The sequence below is a fragment of the Chenopodium quinoa genome, unplaced genomic scaffold, assembly GCF_001683475.1.
Source record: "Chenopodium quinoa cultivar QQ74 unplaced genomic scaffold, ASM168347v1, whole genome shotgun sequence".
In the NCBI taxonomy this organism is placed as follows: domain Eukaryota; kingdom Viridiplantae; phylum Streptophyta; class Magnoliopsida; order Caryophyllales; family Amaranthaceae; genus Chenopodium; species Chenopodium quinoa.
This window is the reverse complement of record NW_018744616.1, coordinates 2,107,033-2,124,294: the sequence shown is the minus strand read 5'-3', so window position 1 is coordinate 2,124,294 and position 17,262 is coordinate 2,107,033. Positions and strand designations below refer to the sequence as shown.

The following is a 17,262-nucleotide window of genomic DNA, read 5'->3' as shown; positions in this document are numbered from 1 at the left end:
TTGTTGGAGACTCTTTTGCTCTATCTTCTTCCCTTTTGGACGCCACCGTACTTTAGTGTATAATCACAGTGGGGTTCAAGCTAGTGGGATTTTAAAGGCTTGAAGTTATTCCCTACAGTTACTTTCAAAGACGTGTGCTCGACGGTGCAAGATACGCGTTTCTTAACTCTTTATCTGTTTAACTAACGCTAGTTTGCAGGTATCGGCGTTACAAGAGTGGTTTAGGATCGCAGAACGTTCTGAATCATTCTCCGTCCCTATCGATACTTTGACTGTCGTTTTTGAAACTTGCGTTTTTCCAAACTCAGTCAAAGTGGGGGCTTCTGTAGACACCCATTTGTGTCTCCCCAAAACCAAACCCAGTGATGAGTACCTTTCGCGTTGAATCATAATCGAATGAAGCGAAAGTGTGGAAAGTCTAGTGTTGCGGATAGTTTTAGTTTCTTTTCTTTTCTCTCTATTTTTGAAAACTTATTTTAAGAAAACATCCAATCCAGTTTGGTTGGTCCATGATATGGGTCCGATAGTAGTGTAGTTGGATGGGGCTTGACAAGACCTTTCCAACGATATATTATAAGCCCAATTTCGATGAATATTGAGGAAGTTATGACCAATTTACTAAACTGGGCGCGGTTTGAACCTTATATACCGCCCAATGATCTAGGAGAGGGCCTAATATGATTTATCATTCCTAATGCAATTAGGAATGGTTTTAGTCTTCTAGGTTCTTCTAGAAGGTTCTTTTCATTCCTAATTCAATTAGCATTGATAAATTGACTTTTGTTGACTTTTCAGAGTTTTAATTACAATCAAATAGCATTTTTGAGGAAAATATACGATTTTATCCTCCAGTACGGCAAACTTATCTGATTTTCAAAAACGAGTCAAAAACAGGCCTGACGCCTGACTCCAGGCATTGGCACCTGGAACCAGGATTGGCGCCTGGCGCCAGGCGCTAGTGTTGGTGCCTGGCGCCAGTTAGCCAGGGTTGACGCCAGCTCTGTTTCGGTTGCGCCAGGACTCTGTTTTATTAATTTTATCTTTTTGGCTGATTTTCTCTATAAGTTACGTATTAAAAACTCCGTTTTCATTCACCAATTCTCATCAACAACCAGCTTTTCATCTATATTCATCTACAATCAGTTTTCAATTCTCTCTCATTCTCTTTCAGCATTCATCCATCTCTTTCCTTCTCTCTCTTTTTCTAAACTAGTTTTTACATACAAAATTCCGCATTCGCAAGACTTAGAAACACCTAGCCATATTCGAAGTTGCCTTCGCCCTAGACGTGAAAGAAAGATGTACGAGGCATCAAAGTAAGTGCTTTAATGGTTTTAATTGATATTATGATGTAGAAATCATGTTTAAATTGTTATTATGATATTCCTAGTATCATGTTTAGGGAAAAGGTTATAATATCAAATATGCTTATTATGATTCTTGTGATGCTTCCTATGTTCTTCCTAATACTTATGATTGTTAGTATCATGTTAGGGTTAAAGATTTGATTTTTATTGCTTAGTGACATGCTAGGATTTGTTATTAATCTTGTTAGTATCATGCCTAGGATCTTGCTATTATTATTATTATGCTTTAACATGATTATGATTATAATTGTTATGATTTATGATGATTATGAATATTATTATTTTGATGATGATTATGAATAATATTATTATTATTTTGATGATTATTATGTTGCTTGATATTTATTATTTATTGCTTGATCACACCTTTTATGCATGTTTAAAGGGAATTGGTATTTGTAATCACGCTTAATAAGATAATTAATAATCTTATTTAGGGTTAATTTGATTATAATTCAAGTGATCACCAATAATAGATTTATTTTTGCATTATATTCAACCAACATTAATAAACAGGTTTAGGGTTAATCATAATGATTGCATGTTAATTAAAAAGCGCACATGAATACGATCAGAATAAAGTAGAGGCCTGTTATTAGGGCAGGTTCAATCTCTTTTAGGTTGGATTTGTACCATCATCCCCAAACCCTTATTTGGTTCTAGACCTTATGGAGTTGACGATCTCTTGGATCGTTAAGGGGTGTAACCTTCACCTCGTGAACGGTATACAAGTTCCTAAAACTTGTTGGCGACTCTTTTGCTCTATCTTCTTCCCTTTTGGACGCCACCGTACTTTAGTGTATGATCAAAGTGGGGTTCAAGCTAGGGGTTTAACGCTTGAAATTATTCCCTACAGAAGGGTTGGATGGTTCTTGAGTTCTTTGGCCTCTAATAAAAGACTGTCCCAGGTTTATGTTTTTGATGCTTAAACATGTGTACACTGCTCATTTGTGTGTCAAGCTTGCCTCTTAACAAGTTCGATGATGTTCTTCAGAAGAAAGAAGTCAAGGTTGCTCTTTTGTTGGGGAATTTAGGAGGGAATAGCATTAAGATATGGCATTGCAAAGCACTTACTGCTGGAAACCAGGCAGCTATGCAGCTAGTATGTAGCAAAAGAACCCTATATGATATCTTGCCATTTAGCTGCTTCTTATATGTTGAAAAAACTAATTTAATTTTATTTTTGCTTTTCACATTGTAGTGTATCAATTTATTCAATGTTCATTAATTCATCCCCTCTTAGTAGTGTGATACCAATCCATACACTACAACAAATTCACCTTTGTCCACGAGTAAAATCGTGGCACAAGTTTAAAATTCTCGTGGCAATGTAGTGTAGCCACGGGAATTTTTAAATTTACTCCTGTGACACAAGAGGCCATGGCTAGGAAATTAGCCACGGAAAAATGGATGTCGTGGCAAATTTTGAATTTTGTGCCACGAGTATGTAACGTGGCAAACAAATTCCCTTGCCACGAATATTAATGTGGCTAACAAGTTCTGCCACAAATTCTACTGTGGCTAATAAACTTAGTTGCCACAAACATTACCGTGACCAGTAGTCTTCTTTGCCACAAATATTACCGTGGCTAATAAACTTTATCGCCGCAATATACTGTAGCTAATTATTTATTTGCCACAAATAATATCGTGGCAAATAAATCCATTGCCACATTACTATCGTGAAAAATAATATCATTTTACACTAATGACTATCGTGGCTAATAATTTCAATGGGCATAAGCTTTAATTTGTTGCAGCATTTATGGTATACGCATAACTGAATATTAAAGATGGAGTTTTTCTCAAATATGTCATATTTGTCATTCTTGAAATCGATATATAACATTAAAAAGGTGATATTATGTCTTGGAATCCCTTTCATTCAAACATACTTGAATTCGATATCCATATATACAAACATACTAGAAATCAATTGTCTCAATGTCTCATCTCTAGCTCACTCTTACTAAAATAAATAAAAAATAAAACACTCAAATCGTTTTGCTGAAGAACAATCTATACTCTATATATATGTACAATGTGACAATATGTTTGTGCTCCGCTCCTTGTTACCTACAATAAATAAATAGATAAATGATCAAGTTAATATTTTTTTCAAAAAGAGCACCAAAAAAAGGATATGTTTTCAAAATGAAAAAGTCAAATTGACACAAAATATAGAACAATTTACTTTAAGCTCATAAATTATAACAACTCGCACATGGCAAAATTCTTTAATGTCTAACTACTGCTGCTATCATGGCATTCGGCTTCACTTTAGATGAGTGCCTTCGTTATTGGCAGGGAAGAACCAGATGTATCGTAGCCTTATAGGGGTTTTTCCCCTATGTATTAACCAAGGAGTCACTTTTATCTTCCACAACCAACAAACAGAAATTTCAATTGCATTATTGCAGTTAAGGCATACTTAGAAGTGCATTAGTATGACAGGCTTCTGGTGTAGAAACCTGATTACATAAACGCTCATTGTTATCAGTTGTCTATAACAGTTGAGCATTATATTTTCAAATAACATGGAATCTATCAGGCAAACTCTCTAAGATGGTTACAAATATAGGATATTAAATAAGCTGCAAGAAAGAAGACAACATCGATTGCTGCCATCATAGATAATTTAACGCATAAAATGCTGAACACATACCAATCTGAAAAGGGAAGGCCATCCTCTTTTATAATGTAAATGGGTAAATCTGACAATTTTGGTAATTTTCAAACGCCCCCCAACACTAATCAAGTCTTCCTTCGAAAACAAAGGAGATGTTCCAAGAAAAAATATTAAACATGCTTCCTACTTTACAAAAACCCACATTGTCACAAAGGTCTACGATAAAAATGGTGAAAGTGTGGCAGCATTGGCAACAACGACAAATATATTAATTAAGGTTTGCCACCACGGGCAACAAGATAGAATAATTTAAGCATTGAAGGTTTATTCTGTTGGTTTTGAGCAGGATTTTCAGTAAAACTAGGAACAATGGCACTGGCCTTATTCCAGGTTCTTCAACTTTGATAGATGTTAGCTACTAATCAAAGTATTACTGATGTAAATTCGAAAGTAACAAATAATCTTTTGTTTGCAGCTCCCAAGTGTGGCTTTCGGTATAATTTTGATGGATAAATGTGGGAGGCGGCCTCTTATAATGGTTAGTATAGTGAACTATATATCAAATTGTATTACTTGATCATTAAGATCATGTGCTCATGACTTGTAGGTTTCAGCAGCCGGTCTTTGCTTAGGTTGTTCACTAACAGGGCTTGCAGTTCTGTTTTAGGTTTGCTATCGATCACTACTTGCTTTCGTTGCCAAAATTTCTCAATTTTTTTTACCATTATGATGATTTACTCTTTTTCTTATTAGTTACAATTCTCAGGACCATCACTTGCTGAGTGATTTCAGTCCTTACATTGCGCTTATTGGCATATTGGTAACTCCAAGCACTGAATTTGCTTTATTATTGTTGTTGCTGTAGTGATATGTTTCTAAACAATAAATCAGGCGCATCTTATGGTCATTACTCATAAAATTACCCGCTAATATGATTACCACTACCATATAGGCGTATGATCTTAAACTTATATCTAAGATGAATCATGCACCAATGAATAATGTATAACAGGTGAAGATAGCATTACTTACTTCATTCCTTTGAACCTTGACTTCCTAAATCATCAGAATCTAATGAACTTCCTGCTCCAAGAAAATCCAGAAGTTGACTAAACTTCTTCTCCCAAACTGCATTATTATCAGCAATTTTTCTGTCCACGTCATTCTTAACAGCTTCCGCCTCTTTTTTGGCTTGTTCAGCTTCTAATTTAGCCTGTTCTGCTTCTGTTCTAGCATTTTCAGCTTCTTTTCTTGCATCTTCAATTGCTTGATCTGCTTTCTTTTTAACTTCATTCACCTCTTGAGTAAGATCAATTCGAGAGGGATTTACTTTAAAATGTTGCGTAATACTTCTACCAGGTCCATGAGCTTTCAAATACCCATGTGTATCTTTGCCAAGCACATCCTGAATAATTTGCTCATCTATTTTCTCATTAAGACCTTGCTCTCTTTGTTCCTTTAATTTGTTTATCTCATCCTATGAATAAACAATATTAAGTTAGAAGATAAGATGGTAAATGTTAAATGGAAAATAACAAACATAAAACTTATAAACTTACTACTGCATGAGTGTTATTTGCCAAATTGATTGCATTCACAGCCTTCTCAGATTTTCTTGTACGAGTTGCAACCAATACATCAACTCGAGAACACTTCCCGCCATTCTTCTTCTTCTACAAACATTACAGAGTTTTTAGAATCAAATTACACTCCTAATTATTGTACGTTTGCATATTTTGAATAAGTACGAGAATTACTTCGTAAAATTTTTAGTGGTTTGGAAGCTAATGACATTTAGTTATGTCCAACAGAATTTAATTTTCCATGTGTCCAAAATTCAGCTAATAAAAAAAATAAAAAAAAAATAATAATTAGGTGTGTGCAGGAAAGGGGCGCGGGTGGTGTGCAGGAATGCTAGGGAAGGGGGGCGTGGGTGGTGACGTGGTGTGCAGGAATGCCAGGGAAGGGGGGCGTGGGTGGTGACGTGGTGTGCAGGAATGCTAGGGCGAGGGGGGCTAGTGTACAAGCAGGCAGGCAAGTAAGTGGTAGGAGGGAGTGGGGGTTGTTATGTATGAAAGGACTAGGTTGGTGTGTAGGAAATCCAGGGAAGGGGGGCTGGTGTGCAAGTAGGGATGGGATGCAGGTATGTGCAGGCAGGTGGCATGTGGCAGGAGGGGGTCGGGGCAAGTGTGCAGGTAGGGAGGGGGAGGGGGCTGGTATGCAGGAAGGGAGGGGGCTAGTGTACAAGCAGGGCTTGTGTGCAGGTCATAGAAAATGCAGCAACAGCAGGGGAGCACTCTCCACCCACAACAGCCTGCAACACTAACCGCTTACAACTGCAACAGATGCTTGTCTCATTAGTTTATTTAGTGTAGCCTTTTGAGCTTTTTGGAAAATGATAGAATGTAGTAAAGGTAGTAATTAAGGCTTGATGTGACATCATAGAGTATTGTAGTCCTATATATGGCAAGAATCAAAAAGTTAAAATTAGAAAGAGTAGTTATTACATACAATTTCTTGTCTAGTGCGACCGAAGCTTTTAGTGCCATTATAGTGAGGCATCTTCTGTTGTGCCCTACTTTCACTTGCTTTTTTTCTCTTCTCCTACAATAAAAAGGATTTAATCAATAATATACGTTAATTATATAAGAATAAAGATATACTATCTGTGTATTTTACCATAACCGCCTCTTCACTCCAATAGTCAACCAAGAACTTCCATTCCACTTTAGTCAGATGACTAGGCTTATTTTTGAGACGTTCTTCTTTTGTTTTCAAGTTTTTATCATTAAAGTACTTTGATTTCAATTTGCTCCTAGCACCTCTGAATAAACGTTGTGCATGTTTCATAACACACTCCCGCCTGTTTTCAGGGTCATCAAATGACCACTTCTCCTGCAAAAGACAAAGATAAATTAATTATTGCTCATACATCAAGTTGACAATGTTTCATTGTTAATAAGAGAAAGAAAAACCCCATAAACATGTTTATTATGATAACATATTACCGTGATGCAAGCCCACAAATGGTCTAATGTTTCAGATTTATAATCGTCCCAACATTTAACTTGTTTATTTCGAACTTGTTGACCCAAGAAGAAAGAAAATAATGAAGCATTATCACCAATAGCCACACCATCATCGTCAAACTCCACATTCAGTTTTTCCCCAGGAGGTAACAGGGTAAGCTTTCTACAATATACCGTTCCTCTTTTTTTTTAGCAGCACCTGTATCAAGCATAAGCTCACTGGGTAGTGAATTAACATGACTTGAAGCATATTGGCATATATATATATATATATATATATATATATATATATATATATATATATATATATATATATATATATATATATATATATATATATATATATTTAAGGGATAATAAAGTCAAACCTGATGAAATGTTAAGGTCCTCATTCTCTGGTACAGTCATGAGTTCTTTTTCGTTCAATGGTTCAGTATCTAAAGATGCATCTTCAAGTTCAAGTGGTTGACCAATCTGTCGTCCTTCCTCATCATAGCCCCCCTCAGCGGTGTTATTATTCTCCCTTGTTTCTCCAATTTCTTCATCGTTTTCTGTTTACATGTATAGAATAAAATCACTAGCTAGATTGCATTTTAAAATAGATTATTGTATGTAATAACTACTGTTTCTAATTTTTGTTTAAAATAGATATTGGTGCTGCTAAGGTTTTATGTCCAAGATAAAATTCTTAGATGTAAGGTTCTTCTATTTGCAGGTATAAATTTGCAGGAAAATTAAGCAATAAAGCAACACTAGCCATAACAATTCACTTGTATATTAATTCGATTAACGTAATGAACATCATCATCTCTCAGCTTTTAATTTATGATTCGAATCAAGTACAACAAGCACACAGTAGTGCGACAACAAGTGGCCAGCAGCAGTTTTATCACAAAAACAGGAAGGGATGAAATAGCAGGGTAGCAACAGAGGGAAATACTAGGGAAGCAACAACATAACGACTGCATTCTACTATCAAATAAATTGAGTTACATATATACAAGTTTCGGAAACAAATCGAATACGAGACACTGTTAAGTGAAACAAAAGCTACTAATAGAAATCCATGAATACACACGCTTACACAAGCAACATCATTGAGCTAAACAAGCACCTTTTGGCAAAAGTAATAATAAAAAAAAAAAAAAAAAAAAAAAAAAAGCCACCCCTTTAGATGGTATGTTACTGAGGCTCCACTGGTGCCTAAGTGTCAACAATGAGTGGTGACCCTGTAATCGCTTAGATCCACCTAACTTCTGAGATAACGAATCAAGGTGATTAAAATCACCCTGAACAAGAATATTAGGGGGTAAACAATGGAACATGGTATTAACCTGGTTCCAGACAGCAGAACGCAACTCAAGGTAAGGCGAGCCATACAAAAGGACTAGAGTCCATTCATTCATAGCACAGTGACACACATCTGAGACAGAGAAAATAAAAAAGTTTGGTACATTTCACCCTAACCGACAAGGGGATACTCATTATCCAAAACATTCAAATGTAGCATGTAGAGTAGACTCAATACCATTCCCACAGTCACACACACCGCGTTAGAGAGAAAATGCATATAATGTAGCCTTTCTCAAACTGCAAAGAAGCCCTTACAGGCCCTCCAAAGTGTCTAAGCTAATTTCTATTATGTGTCCATATTTCCATTTATCATCCACAAAAAGGGAAAAATAAAACCTTTTACAAAAATATTAAGTATAGATATTATGTGTCTAGTATAAACAATACTACAGAAAGGATCCGAAACTATAATGCAAGCTCCGGGGGATAATGTGGGTGTTGATTTGGATTTTTTGGAGGATTTAGAGGCTGTTTTAGAGGTCACAGAGGCTGCCAATGCTGCCACGAACACCACAGGGGCTGCTGCGTCTACTGGGAACAGTGCAGTCTGCAACCAGCTTGTGATGGACAGCACTGACCACAGCCAGCCTGCTGGTGTTCCTGCCAGCAGCTCTTATTTTGCCATTATTTTGCTGTATTTTTCTGTATTTTTCTAGGTTCTTGTTGTTATTTTGCCATTATTTTTTTGTATTTTTCTAGGTTCTAGTGAAGATATCTGCATAATCTTTTGCCATATTTTCTAGTTAGTTCTACTTTTTTTTTCCCAAGATTTCTACTTAATCGTTTTCCATTTTTTTTTGTAGGTCCTGTGCATTATGCTTCCTGGGAATTAGTAAGATTAATTAAACTGCAATGAATCAGCCCAGCACTACTCCACCTATTCAAGTTTATTCAAGGAGGCGCAAGAAGACAGAAACTAGTCAGCAATGAAAACAACAAAAAAGATCCCAAGGCAGCAAAAGAGGACAAATTGATTAATATTATTCCACTATGCAGTGTGGTAAAGGAATTTGATTGTGTATTAGCCGTTTTGGCAGAATAGTACAATTTGTGTGCTAGGTTACATGAGGGTGACAGGGATGCCTAGTATTTAAGGACAAAAAATAGGAAGACTGAGTCATGAGATTTCTGATGTTAATTATAGAGTAGCATAATAGTAGAGTAGCCTCCAAGCTTCCATCTTTATTGTAGTAGCATCAGCCTAGTAGTTGTAATTGTTTTCTTCAGAAATTAATCAGACAGCCTTCGAGCTTCCTCTGTTTTCTGTGCTTGTTGATTAATCTGTGTGAGCCCTGAGTCTATAGCATAAACCCAATTCACTAAATTTGTAATTGCTTTTGTTGGGTTTTCAGTAATTTTTTTTTATTTATGATTGCTTTCTAAGTTCATTTGATACCTTAATTGTAATGTTTATGTTCAATAGAATGCTTAATTTCTGCAGTTGTTATTTTAATTAGGGTGGGGTTGACAAGCATGTCTTTTGAGTTACTCGTTTAATCGATCATTAGCGATCAAAAAGTTAATCAGTTTCATCAATGAATATGATGCTTGATGCGTTTTCGAGGACTGATTTCACTAGCTAGATTGCATTTTAAAATTTTTTACTCGTACTTTCTTCTTATGAATGCATTCATGGACAGAAGCATGTATGTCTAATCTATTAACATTTCATTGTTACTATTTTGAGCCTCTGCTCTGTTATGTTATGCCATAATAGTGAGAGTGATTTCAATTTTCAGGGACCCTCGAACCTACAACTCCCCCCTGTCTACACATGCACCTACCCACTCTCTTCACAAGCACCTGCCCCTTTCCCCTACCTGCTTGCAGCACACTCATTCCTATACCAAACTAAAGCTAAATTATAGTTCTATTTACCAGCAAATTTCAATAAGAGAGTTCACATCACTTTTACCTAATATAACATTTTGAAAGCAAAACAGCAACTAAGGAACCTAATAAGATCAAACTGACAGTAATAAGCTAGAAACCAAAATCAAGAATAATGAAGTACCTTTTTCTAAGATATCCATGGCCATTGTGTTTTGTGCTTTCTTGTTCGTCTTAAGAAACTTTGCCACTGAGTTTGGTGGAATGAAATTGCCTTTTTTGTTTCCTTCTCTTAAATGTCTTATGTTAGCCTGATAAAAATTAATTAACAAAAAATTGCCAGAACTATAGAGGTTGGTTGAAAAACTAAATAAATCATACTTATTAGTTCATATTATACCTTTCTTGTAAACCTGATTTGAGGTTCTATTTCACGTTCCTGATCCTCAAGCTCATCATTAGTGGGAACATATCCATCATCTTCCATGCCAGCATTTTTTTTTCCTTTTTTTTTCTTTTTTTTTTGTCCCTTCAACCAAGCTTGTCAAAGAAGATGCGATTCTTTTTATGCCCAACGATTTAAGACTGTTTTTGTTGGCTGCTATTTTAAGAAGCCTCTTTTCTCATACTCATTCATCTGCATTTACAAAGTAAAAAACAAATAGGGTTAGACAATTTTACAATAGAATTTTAATGCACATTGAGTGCCTAAATCTAATTTACTACCATCCACTGCATCCCTAATGCAAAGCTGCTGCCAGCTACTATACACATGGTGTACAATTACTGTCAAATACTACAAGCCATTTACCAATAACTGTGCATAAAACAAAAAATCCTGACATATATCTATTCAAATAAGCCAATAAAAACACGATTGCAAAGTGTGAAAAAATAAGTAATTATAACTACAAAGGTTTTTCAGGAATCCATGAATATATGTATCAACACATACAATTCATGCTAAAAAAAACAAAAAGAAAAAAAAAATTAAGCAATATCAATATCATCATCGTCGCTCTCTTGGTCACTCTCACTGGCATCCTCATCATCATCCTCTAGCAAATCGTCGTCATCTAATGTTTGTAAGTCCATATCATTTAGATCTTTGGGTTGATTTTCCTTGGTAGCATCTACAATCATTTCACCAATATCATCTCTTATTTCAACAAATGGATCATAAGTCTCTTGCAAATTACTTGAGCTTGAGATATGAGCACCTTCAGATTGTAGTTGTTGCAATGCATCTTCTTCACTTTCAGTCCCTTCCTTTTCTACAAAATTATAGTGATGCCTTGGGTGGGTCTTCACAACAACAAGCCAATCGGGATCAAGTCCGTCACTAACATAGAAGACTTGTTGAGCTTGAGACATGAGCACAAAGGGTTCTTTGGTACGCAATGAACAAAGACTATTGACACTCACATTGCCATGTTTGTCAACTTTGACACCTCTTCCTACCCTATTGACATCCCACCAATCACAATGAAACAAAACCACACGCTTTCCATCTAAATATTGTATCTCAAGTATGTTAGTGAGAATCCTGTAGTAATCTTTTTCCATATTCCTAGCAATGTCTTTCACTGTAACACCACTATTTTGGTGTACCCTTTTCATTTCTGTATTCTTTGTGTGGAATCTGAATCCATTTGCAAGAATCCCATTGAAGCATTGAACCAATTCAAAGGACCTAAAGCCAATGTTTTCAAATCTTTCACCACTTGGTCATTGCAATCATTAGGCAAATCGATGACCTAACAATAAATAGAATATTAGCTAATTAAAAATTAGACTAGTACTACACTTGTAATTAAAAAATAACTACAGTTGATTTTAAAAAATACCCGGTCACGAAACCAATCAACTAAATTTTTGTTTGATGTGGACTCTTCATATTCACTGAAATTCAAAAGAATAGTTGTTATAAAATAATCATGGGAAAGTATACTTGAAGTTTTTTATAAATAGAAAAGAAAAATATCATACTCTAAATAAGTTTGTGCTTCATCATAATTCTTAAGTACATATTCTCGAACTTGTGTTAACTCTTCTTCACTAAGAGACCTACATTTAGCCTTCCCTAAAGGAACACCAGACGATGCAAAAATTGATAGACCCTTGTAGTCATCATTTTCCGCATCATCATTCCTCTCAGGTTGATTAAATTTTGTCTCGATTTCATTCAAGTATTTTGAACAAAAGTACATGCACTCCTCAATGATGTAACCTTCCGCGATGGAACCCTCTGGCCTACTTTTATTGCGAACATAGCATTTAAATCTACGTAAGAGCCTACAAAAATAAAATTTTTAATAAAGAAAAAAAAGTTGACTTAGTTAATAAAAATTATTAAATCAAATTTGAAATGCATAAGTACCTTTCTATCGGATACATCCAACGATATTGTACTGGTCCACCAATTTTAGCTTCCGTAGCTAGGTGAAGAAACAAGTGGACCATGATGGTGAAAAAAGATGGAAGAAATATTTTCTCCATTTCACAAAAGGTGACTACAATTTCACGTTCAAGATTTTCCAAATCTTTCACTTTCAATGTCTTTGAACACAAGTCCTTGAAAAATGTACTCAACTTCACTATCACATCGTATTCTTTGGGTATGGACACCCCACGAATTGCAATGGCAATAGTTGTTCCATAAGCACATGGGTCTTTAGACCATAAATTTTACGCTTATCGAGGTTTATGCATTTAGAAATGTTAGAAGAATATCCATCGGGAACCTTTAAATTCTCTAAAAACTTACACACTTTTTCCTTTTGTGCCTTAGACAAGGTGTATAGTGCCGGAGGAATATGCCACTTTCCATCTCTTAATGTAGGAGCAAGATGTTTCATAACCTTTAAATGCTTTAAATCATGTCTAGCCTTTAGATTGTCTTTTGACTTCCCATCAATATCTAGCAATGTACCAAGAATATTGTCAAGCACATTTTTTTCAATATGCATGACATCAAGATTGTGACGAAGTAAGAGGTTACTCCAATACAACAATTAAAAAAAAATGCTTTTCTTCTTCTAATTATCATCCCTCTTTGGCAATTTCATTGTTTTACCAAATTTCATGCCTTCAAGGTCCTCTAGTTGTTCTAAAATCTCATTGGAAGATAATTTCCTAGGAGGACCTCTTTTTTCTACTTTCCCGTTAAAGGATTTATTATCTCTCCATTTATGATCGGTAGGTAGAAATTGACGATTGTCTTTTGCATGCGCAGGAAAATCATTTATGGTCCATAACAATGAAGCACACATTTGAAAGTACTCATTCCTTGAAGCATCATAAGTCTGAGCTCCAGTTTCCCACAAATCTTTTAACTCCTCGATTAATGGTTGCAAATACACATCAATGTTATTTTCGGGTCCACTTTTCCCTGGAATTAACAAAGATAGTATTGTGTGAGGTTGTTTCATACACATCCATGGAGGGAGATTGTACACAACAACCACTACTGGCCATATACTATAGTCACTTCTAAGCCCGCCAAATGGATTGAATCCATCACTTGCTAAACCCAACCTAACGTTACGAGTCTCCGCAGAAAAAGTAGGATATTCTTTATCTAAATGCTTCCAAGCTTCACTATCTGCTGGGTGTCTAAGTACTCAGTCATCTTCTCGTTTAACAGAGTGCCACCTCATCTCATTTGCTGTTTTGGACGACATGAATAGCCTTTGCAACCTCGAAGTTAGTGGGAAATAGCGTAACACTTTAGGAGAAGCTTTATCACGCTTAGTATCGCATATGGAACGCTTTTCAAGGTTAGAATTCTCTTTCTAAAATAGCACACAATCATTTTCACATGCTTCTATTTTTTCATAATCGAAACCAAGATTAGTAATCATCTTACGTGCTTCATAATAATTAGATGGCAAATCAGCACCTTTAGGCAAAGCATTTTTGAACATATGAAGCATACTAGTAAAAGCTTTATTAGTCATGCCATCCATACATTTGATTTGGAATAACTTCAAAATGAATGACAATTTAGAAAATTCATTACACCCGGGGTATAGAGTTTGTTGAGCATCTCTCATCAAATTTTCAAACATTTTTGCCTCTTTTGTATCCTTTTTATATCTAGGTTGATCAAACTCCTTAGGTTGTTGCTCAGCATCTAACATATCATCTATGTCATCATTATTAGAAACTCCGGGACTAAACCTGTCATGGATCATTCTATATATATCATCACGAGCACTATCTCCCAAATCATTTCTACTTTTCTTTTGTGGGGGTTTGAATTCTCCATGATAGATCCAACGAACATAACCTTGCACGATTCCATTCACTATCAAGTTGGTGTAAATTTCGTCCCTTGTTTTATGTGGACCATTGTTGCATCGATTACAAGGGTAAGGTACCTTCTTTTCCTCCTCTCCTAAATCACTATTCATTTCTAAGTCACCAAAAGCAAATTGAAGAAAGGAATTAACTCCATTTATATATAGATTGTCTGTCCTATTAGCACACCTCATCCACTCTAACCTCTTTTGAACCTCAAGAGTATCCATGTGACAATAAAAGCTATGAATGCAAAGAGAGCTAGTTAATTGAAAAGAGATAATAATAATAATAAAAAAAAAATTAATAATATTTTGTGTCTTACTTCTTTAAGGCTGTGTTTGTTAAGAAGGGTTATCATTATTTAAGAAAACTACCTATTCTGACCACTCATACTTTTATATTGCTGACACTGAAAAATTGCAAAATTCCAAAGAGGGAGCTTCAAATTCATGGTTCAGCCTTCTACAAAAATTGGCCTTTAATGTCAACTATCATAGTTTATTGTTTTTTCCAGCTACATGATATGGCATACAATGAGGTAATATGAAATATCTAGCGACATAAAGACGTTATTGGAAACATCAGCTTCAGATTTTAACATGATGTGATTATGAAATTTGATTTTTTCTTTTCCCCTCAGATATTGTCATTATGGACTGTAAGTCCGAAGTATATTGGAGGATTGAGTTCATCAACTCAAGATGTTGGTCAAGATCTATAGCATAGTTGCAATGCATTTGAACTCAAGTACCAAATATATCATATATTAGCTAATTTAATTTTACTAATATCATAAATTAGACTAATTTAAGTAGCACATGCACACAAATTATCAGAAAAAACAGATTATACAAAAAAAATATAATCAAAGATACAAAGTAATTACTTTTCACACAAAAAAAAAAGAATAAATTAAATGAAATCATGAAAATTGCCATACGAAATTATGAAAATTAAAGATCAAAAATCTTAAGCCACACCAAATTGTAGCAGAAATTGTAAAAATAAAAGAAAAATTCGAGAACAAATCTGTTCAACCATAGCAACTAGAATCCAACGTAATTCAATTTCTTCCACATATGTATTAGAAAAATTAAATTAAAATCGACATTGATTCACACATTAAAACACAACATATGAGAAAAACGAACAGTTAATAGATCTAACCTTGAAATTTTGTCCAAGAATTGATCTTCTGAGCGTTAGACGAATCTTCGAATTAGGGTCTTTCGAAAGAACGGTTTTGATTCTTAAGCAAACAAGGTTTCTGAAAAAAAAAATTAGTGCGAAGGTTTCTGATTTTTGAAGAGAATTTTGTGGTTTTGGTAAATTATTTAATAAGAGGCGGCTAATTAAAAAAGAAAGTGGCGCCTAATCAATTTTTTGGGATTTGTGAGGGGGATTAGTGTTTGTGAGTTGTTTTTGTTTGGGGTAATTAGCTACCTAATCTGTGAACTACCTTTTTTTTTTTTTTTTTAATACAGTCAAATTACATTATTTGTTAATTAAGATTAAGTGATACTTTATATAAGTATCAGTATAAGTGTATAACATAATGAGCTTATGTCCTTTTTAATCTTTTTTGTGTTTTGTTGATATGTGTTTGTTTTATTTTTAATTTAATTTTAAGTGCTTAATTCTATTTTTTTATTACACATGTATGATTATTCATAATGTAATAACTCATTAATTATACTAGCTTCGATTATAATGCCTCAAAGTTACAACTAATTAAAAATCGAAGGTGGTATATATATATATATATATATATATATATATATATATATATATATATATATATATATATATATATATATATATATATATATATATATTATAAAGGTGCTTATTAATAAAAAAAATAAAATAAAAAAAAGAAATTACTTATTCAGGGGTTACTTATTTAAAGAGTTACTTGGTCGGTCAAAGGTTACTATTATAAGTTACTTATAACCAACCAAGTAACCCATGAATAACTAACCCCTAACTGACCAGATATCCCTTGAATAAATAACCCCACAATAAGTATTCTCGAAATATAAAAGTATGTACTACGGAGTATATAAATACTTACTATTACATTATCATGTAACTAGAGTGGACAACACGAGTGTTTGGGTCAATTTTAGATCTAGTTATTGTGGGTTACAAGTAATTGATGTAAGACCATGTTAATTACATTAGAAACGTTTGTTTGATATCATTTTATCTTGATAGTTGAGACCAACAAGAACCATATATATTAGAATATTTAGAATTGAAGTATAATTATGTTTTCTTACATTATTTAATAATCAAGTTTAAAAAAATAAAATTGTGTGATTATCATTTCAGCTTAATTTCATTTTAGTTCATTTCAGCTCCAATCAGTTTAGTTCAGTTCAGTTCAGATCTGATCCGTTTAGTTCAGTTCAGCTTCAAATTTCCTTCATTCTCAAAAAAATATTCATTTCAACTCAAATTAGTTTAGTTTAGTTCAGATCCAATCAGTTCAGTTCAGTTTAGTTCAATTCAACTCCAATCAGCTCAGTTTAGTTCAGTTCAGTTCAGTAAATGTGAACAAGCCCTTAGTCTAAGAAAGAGTTAAAGAGTAATTTAACTTTAATTAATAATAGAATTCCTTGATCCAATATTATTTTAATAATCCCATAAAATTGATTAACAATATTGTTAGAGTAATATTAGGTTATTGTTAATCCATGTTTTAACAACCCCATTCTAATTATTTCATATAATAGTATAGTCTCCG

The 17,262-nt window shown here is 34.3% G+C and overlaps 3 protein-coding genes across 6 annotated transcripts; all 3 read right to left on the bottom strand.

Annotated features, from left to right (window-relative positions):
• Positions 1 to 3,120: 3,120 nt before the first annotated feature.
• Positions 3,121 to 7,211, bottom strand: LOC110700043 (CAP-Gly domain-containing linker protein 1-like). The gene is made up of 6 exons (XM_021877538.1): positions 7,005 to 7,211; positions 6,676 to 6,891; positions 6,508 to 6,600; positions 5,556 to 5,669; positions 5,029 to 5,473; positions 3,121 to 3,443 (listed from the first exon to the last, which is right to left on the bottom strand). The coding sequence occupies exons 2-5, from the start codon at positions 6,844 to 6,846 to the stop codon at positions 5,030 to 5,032; spliced, it is 822 nt and encodes a 273-aa protein (XP_021733230.1). The 5' UTR covers positions 6,847 to 6,891; positions 7,005 to 7,211; the 3' UTR covers positions 3,121 to 3,443; position 5,029.
• On the bottom strand, positions 7,096 to 16,248 carry LOC110700042. Of its 4 annotated transcripts, none has more exons than XM_021877536.1 (5): positions 15,681 to 16,215; positions 10,609 to 10,845; positions 10,393 to 10,519; positions 7,394 to 7,576; positions 7,096 to 7,224 (listed from the first exon to the last, which is right to left on the bottom strand). In XM_021877536.1, exons 2-5 carry the CDS (start codon positions 10,693 to 10,695, stop codon positions 7,154 to 7,156), a joined length of 468 nt encoding a protein of 155 aa, XP_021733228.1. In that variant the 5' UTR covers positions 10,696 to 10,845; positions 15,681 to 16,215; the 3' UTR covers positions 7,096 to 7,153. The 4 variants fall into 4 exon arrangements, with proteins under 4 accessions (XP_021733228.1, XP_021733229.1, XP_021733227.1 ...); XM_021877537.1 differs by having other exon boundaries at positions 7,157 to 7,244; positions 15,681 to 16,224; XM_021877535.1 differs by lacking the exons at positions 7,096 to 7,224; positions 7,394 to 7,576; positions 10,393 to 10,519; positions 10,609 to 10,845 and adding exons at positions 10,852 to 11,341; positions 11,429 to 11,965; positions 12,056 to 12,110 and having other exon boundaries at positions 15,681 to 16,248.
• Positions 13,247 to 14,740, bottom strand: LOC110700108. Its single transcript, XM_021877596.1, has 2 exons — positions 14,017 to 14,740; positions 13,247 to 13,812 (listed from the first exon to the last, which is right to left on the bottom strand). Exons 1-2 carry the CDS (start codon positions 14,738 to 14,740, stop codon positions 13,247 to 13,249), a joined length of 1,290 nt encoding a protein of 429 aa, XP_021733288.1.
• Positions 16,249 to 17,262: the final 1,014 nt, after the last annotated feature.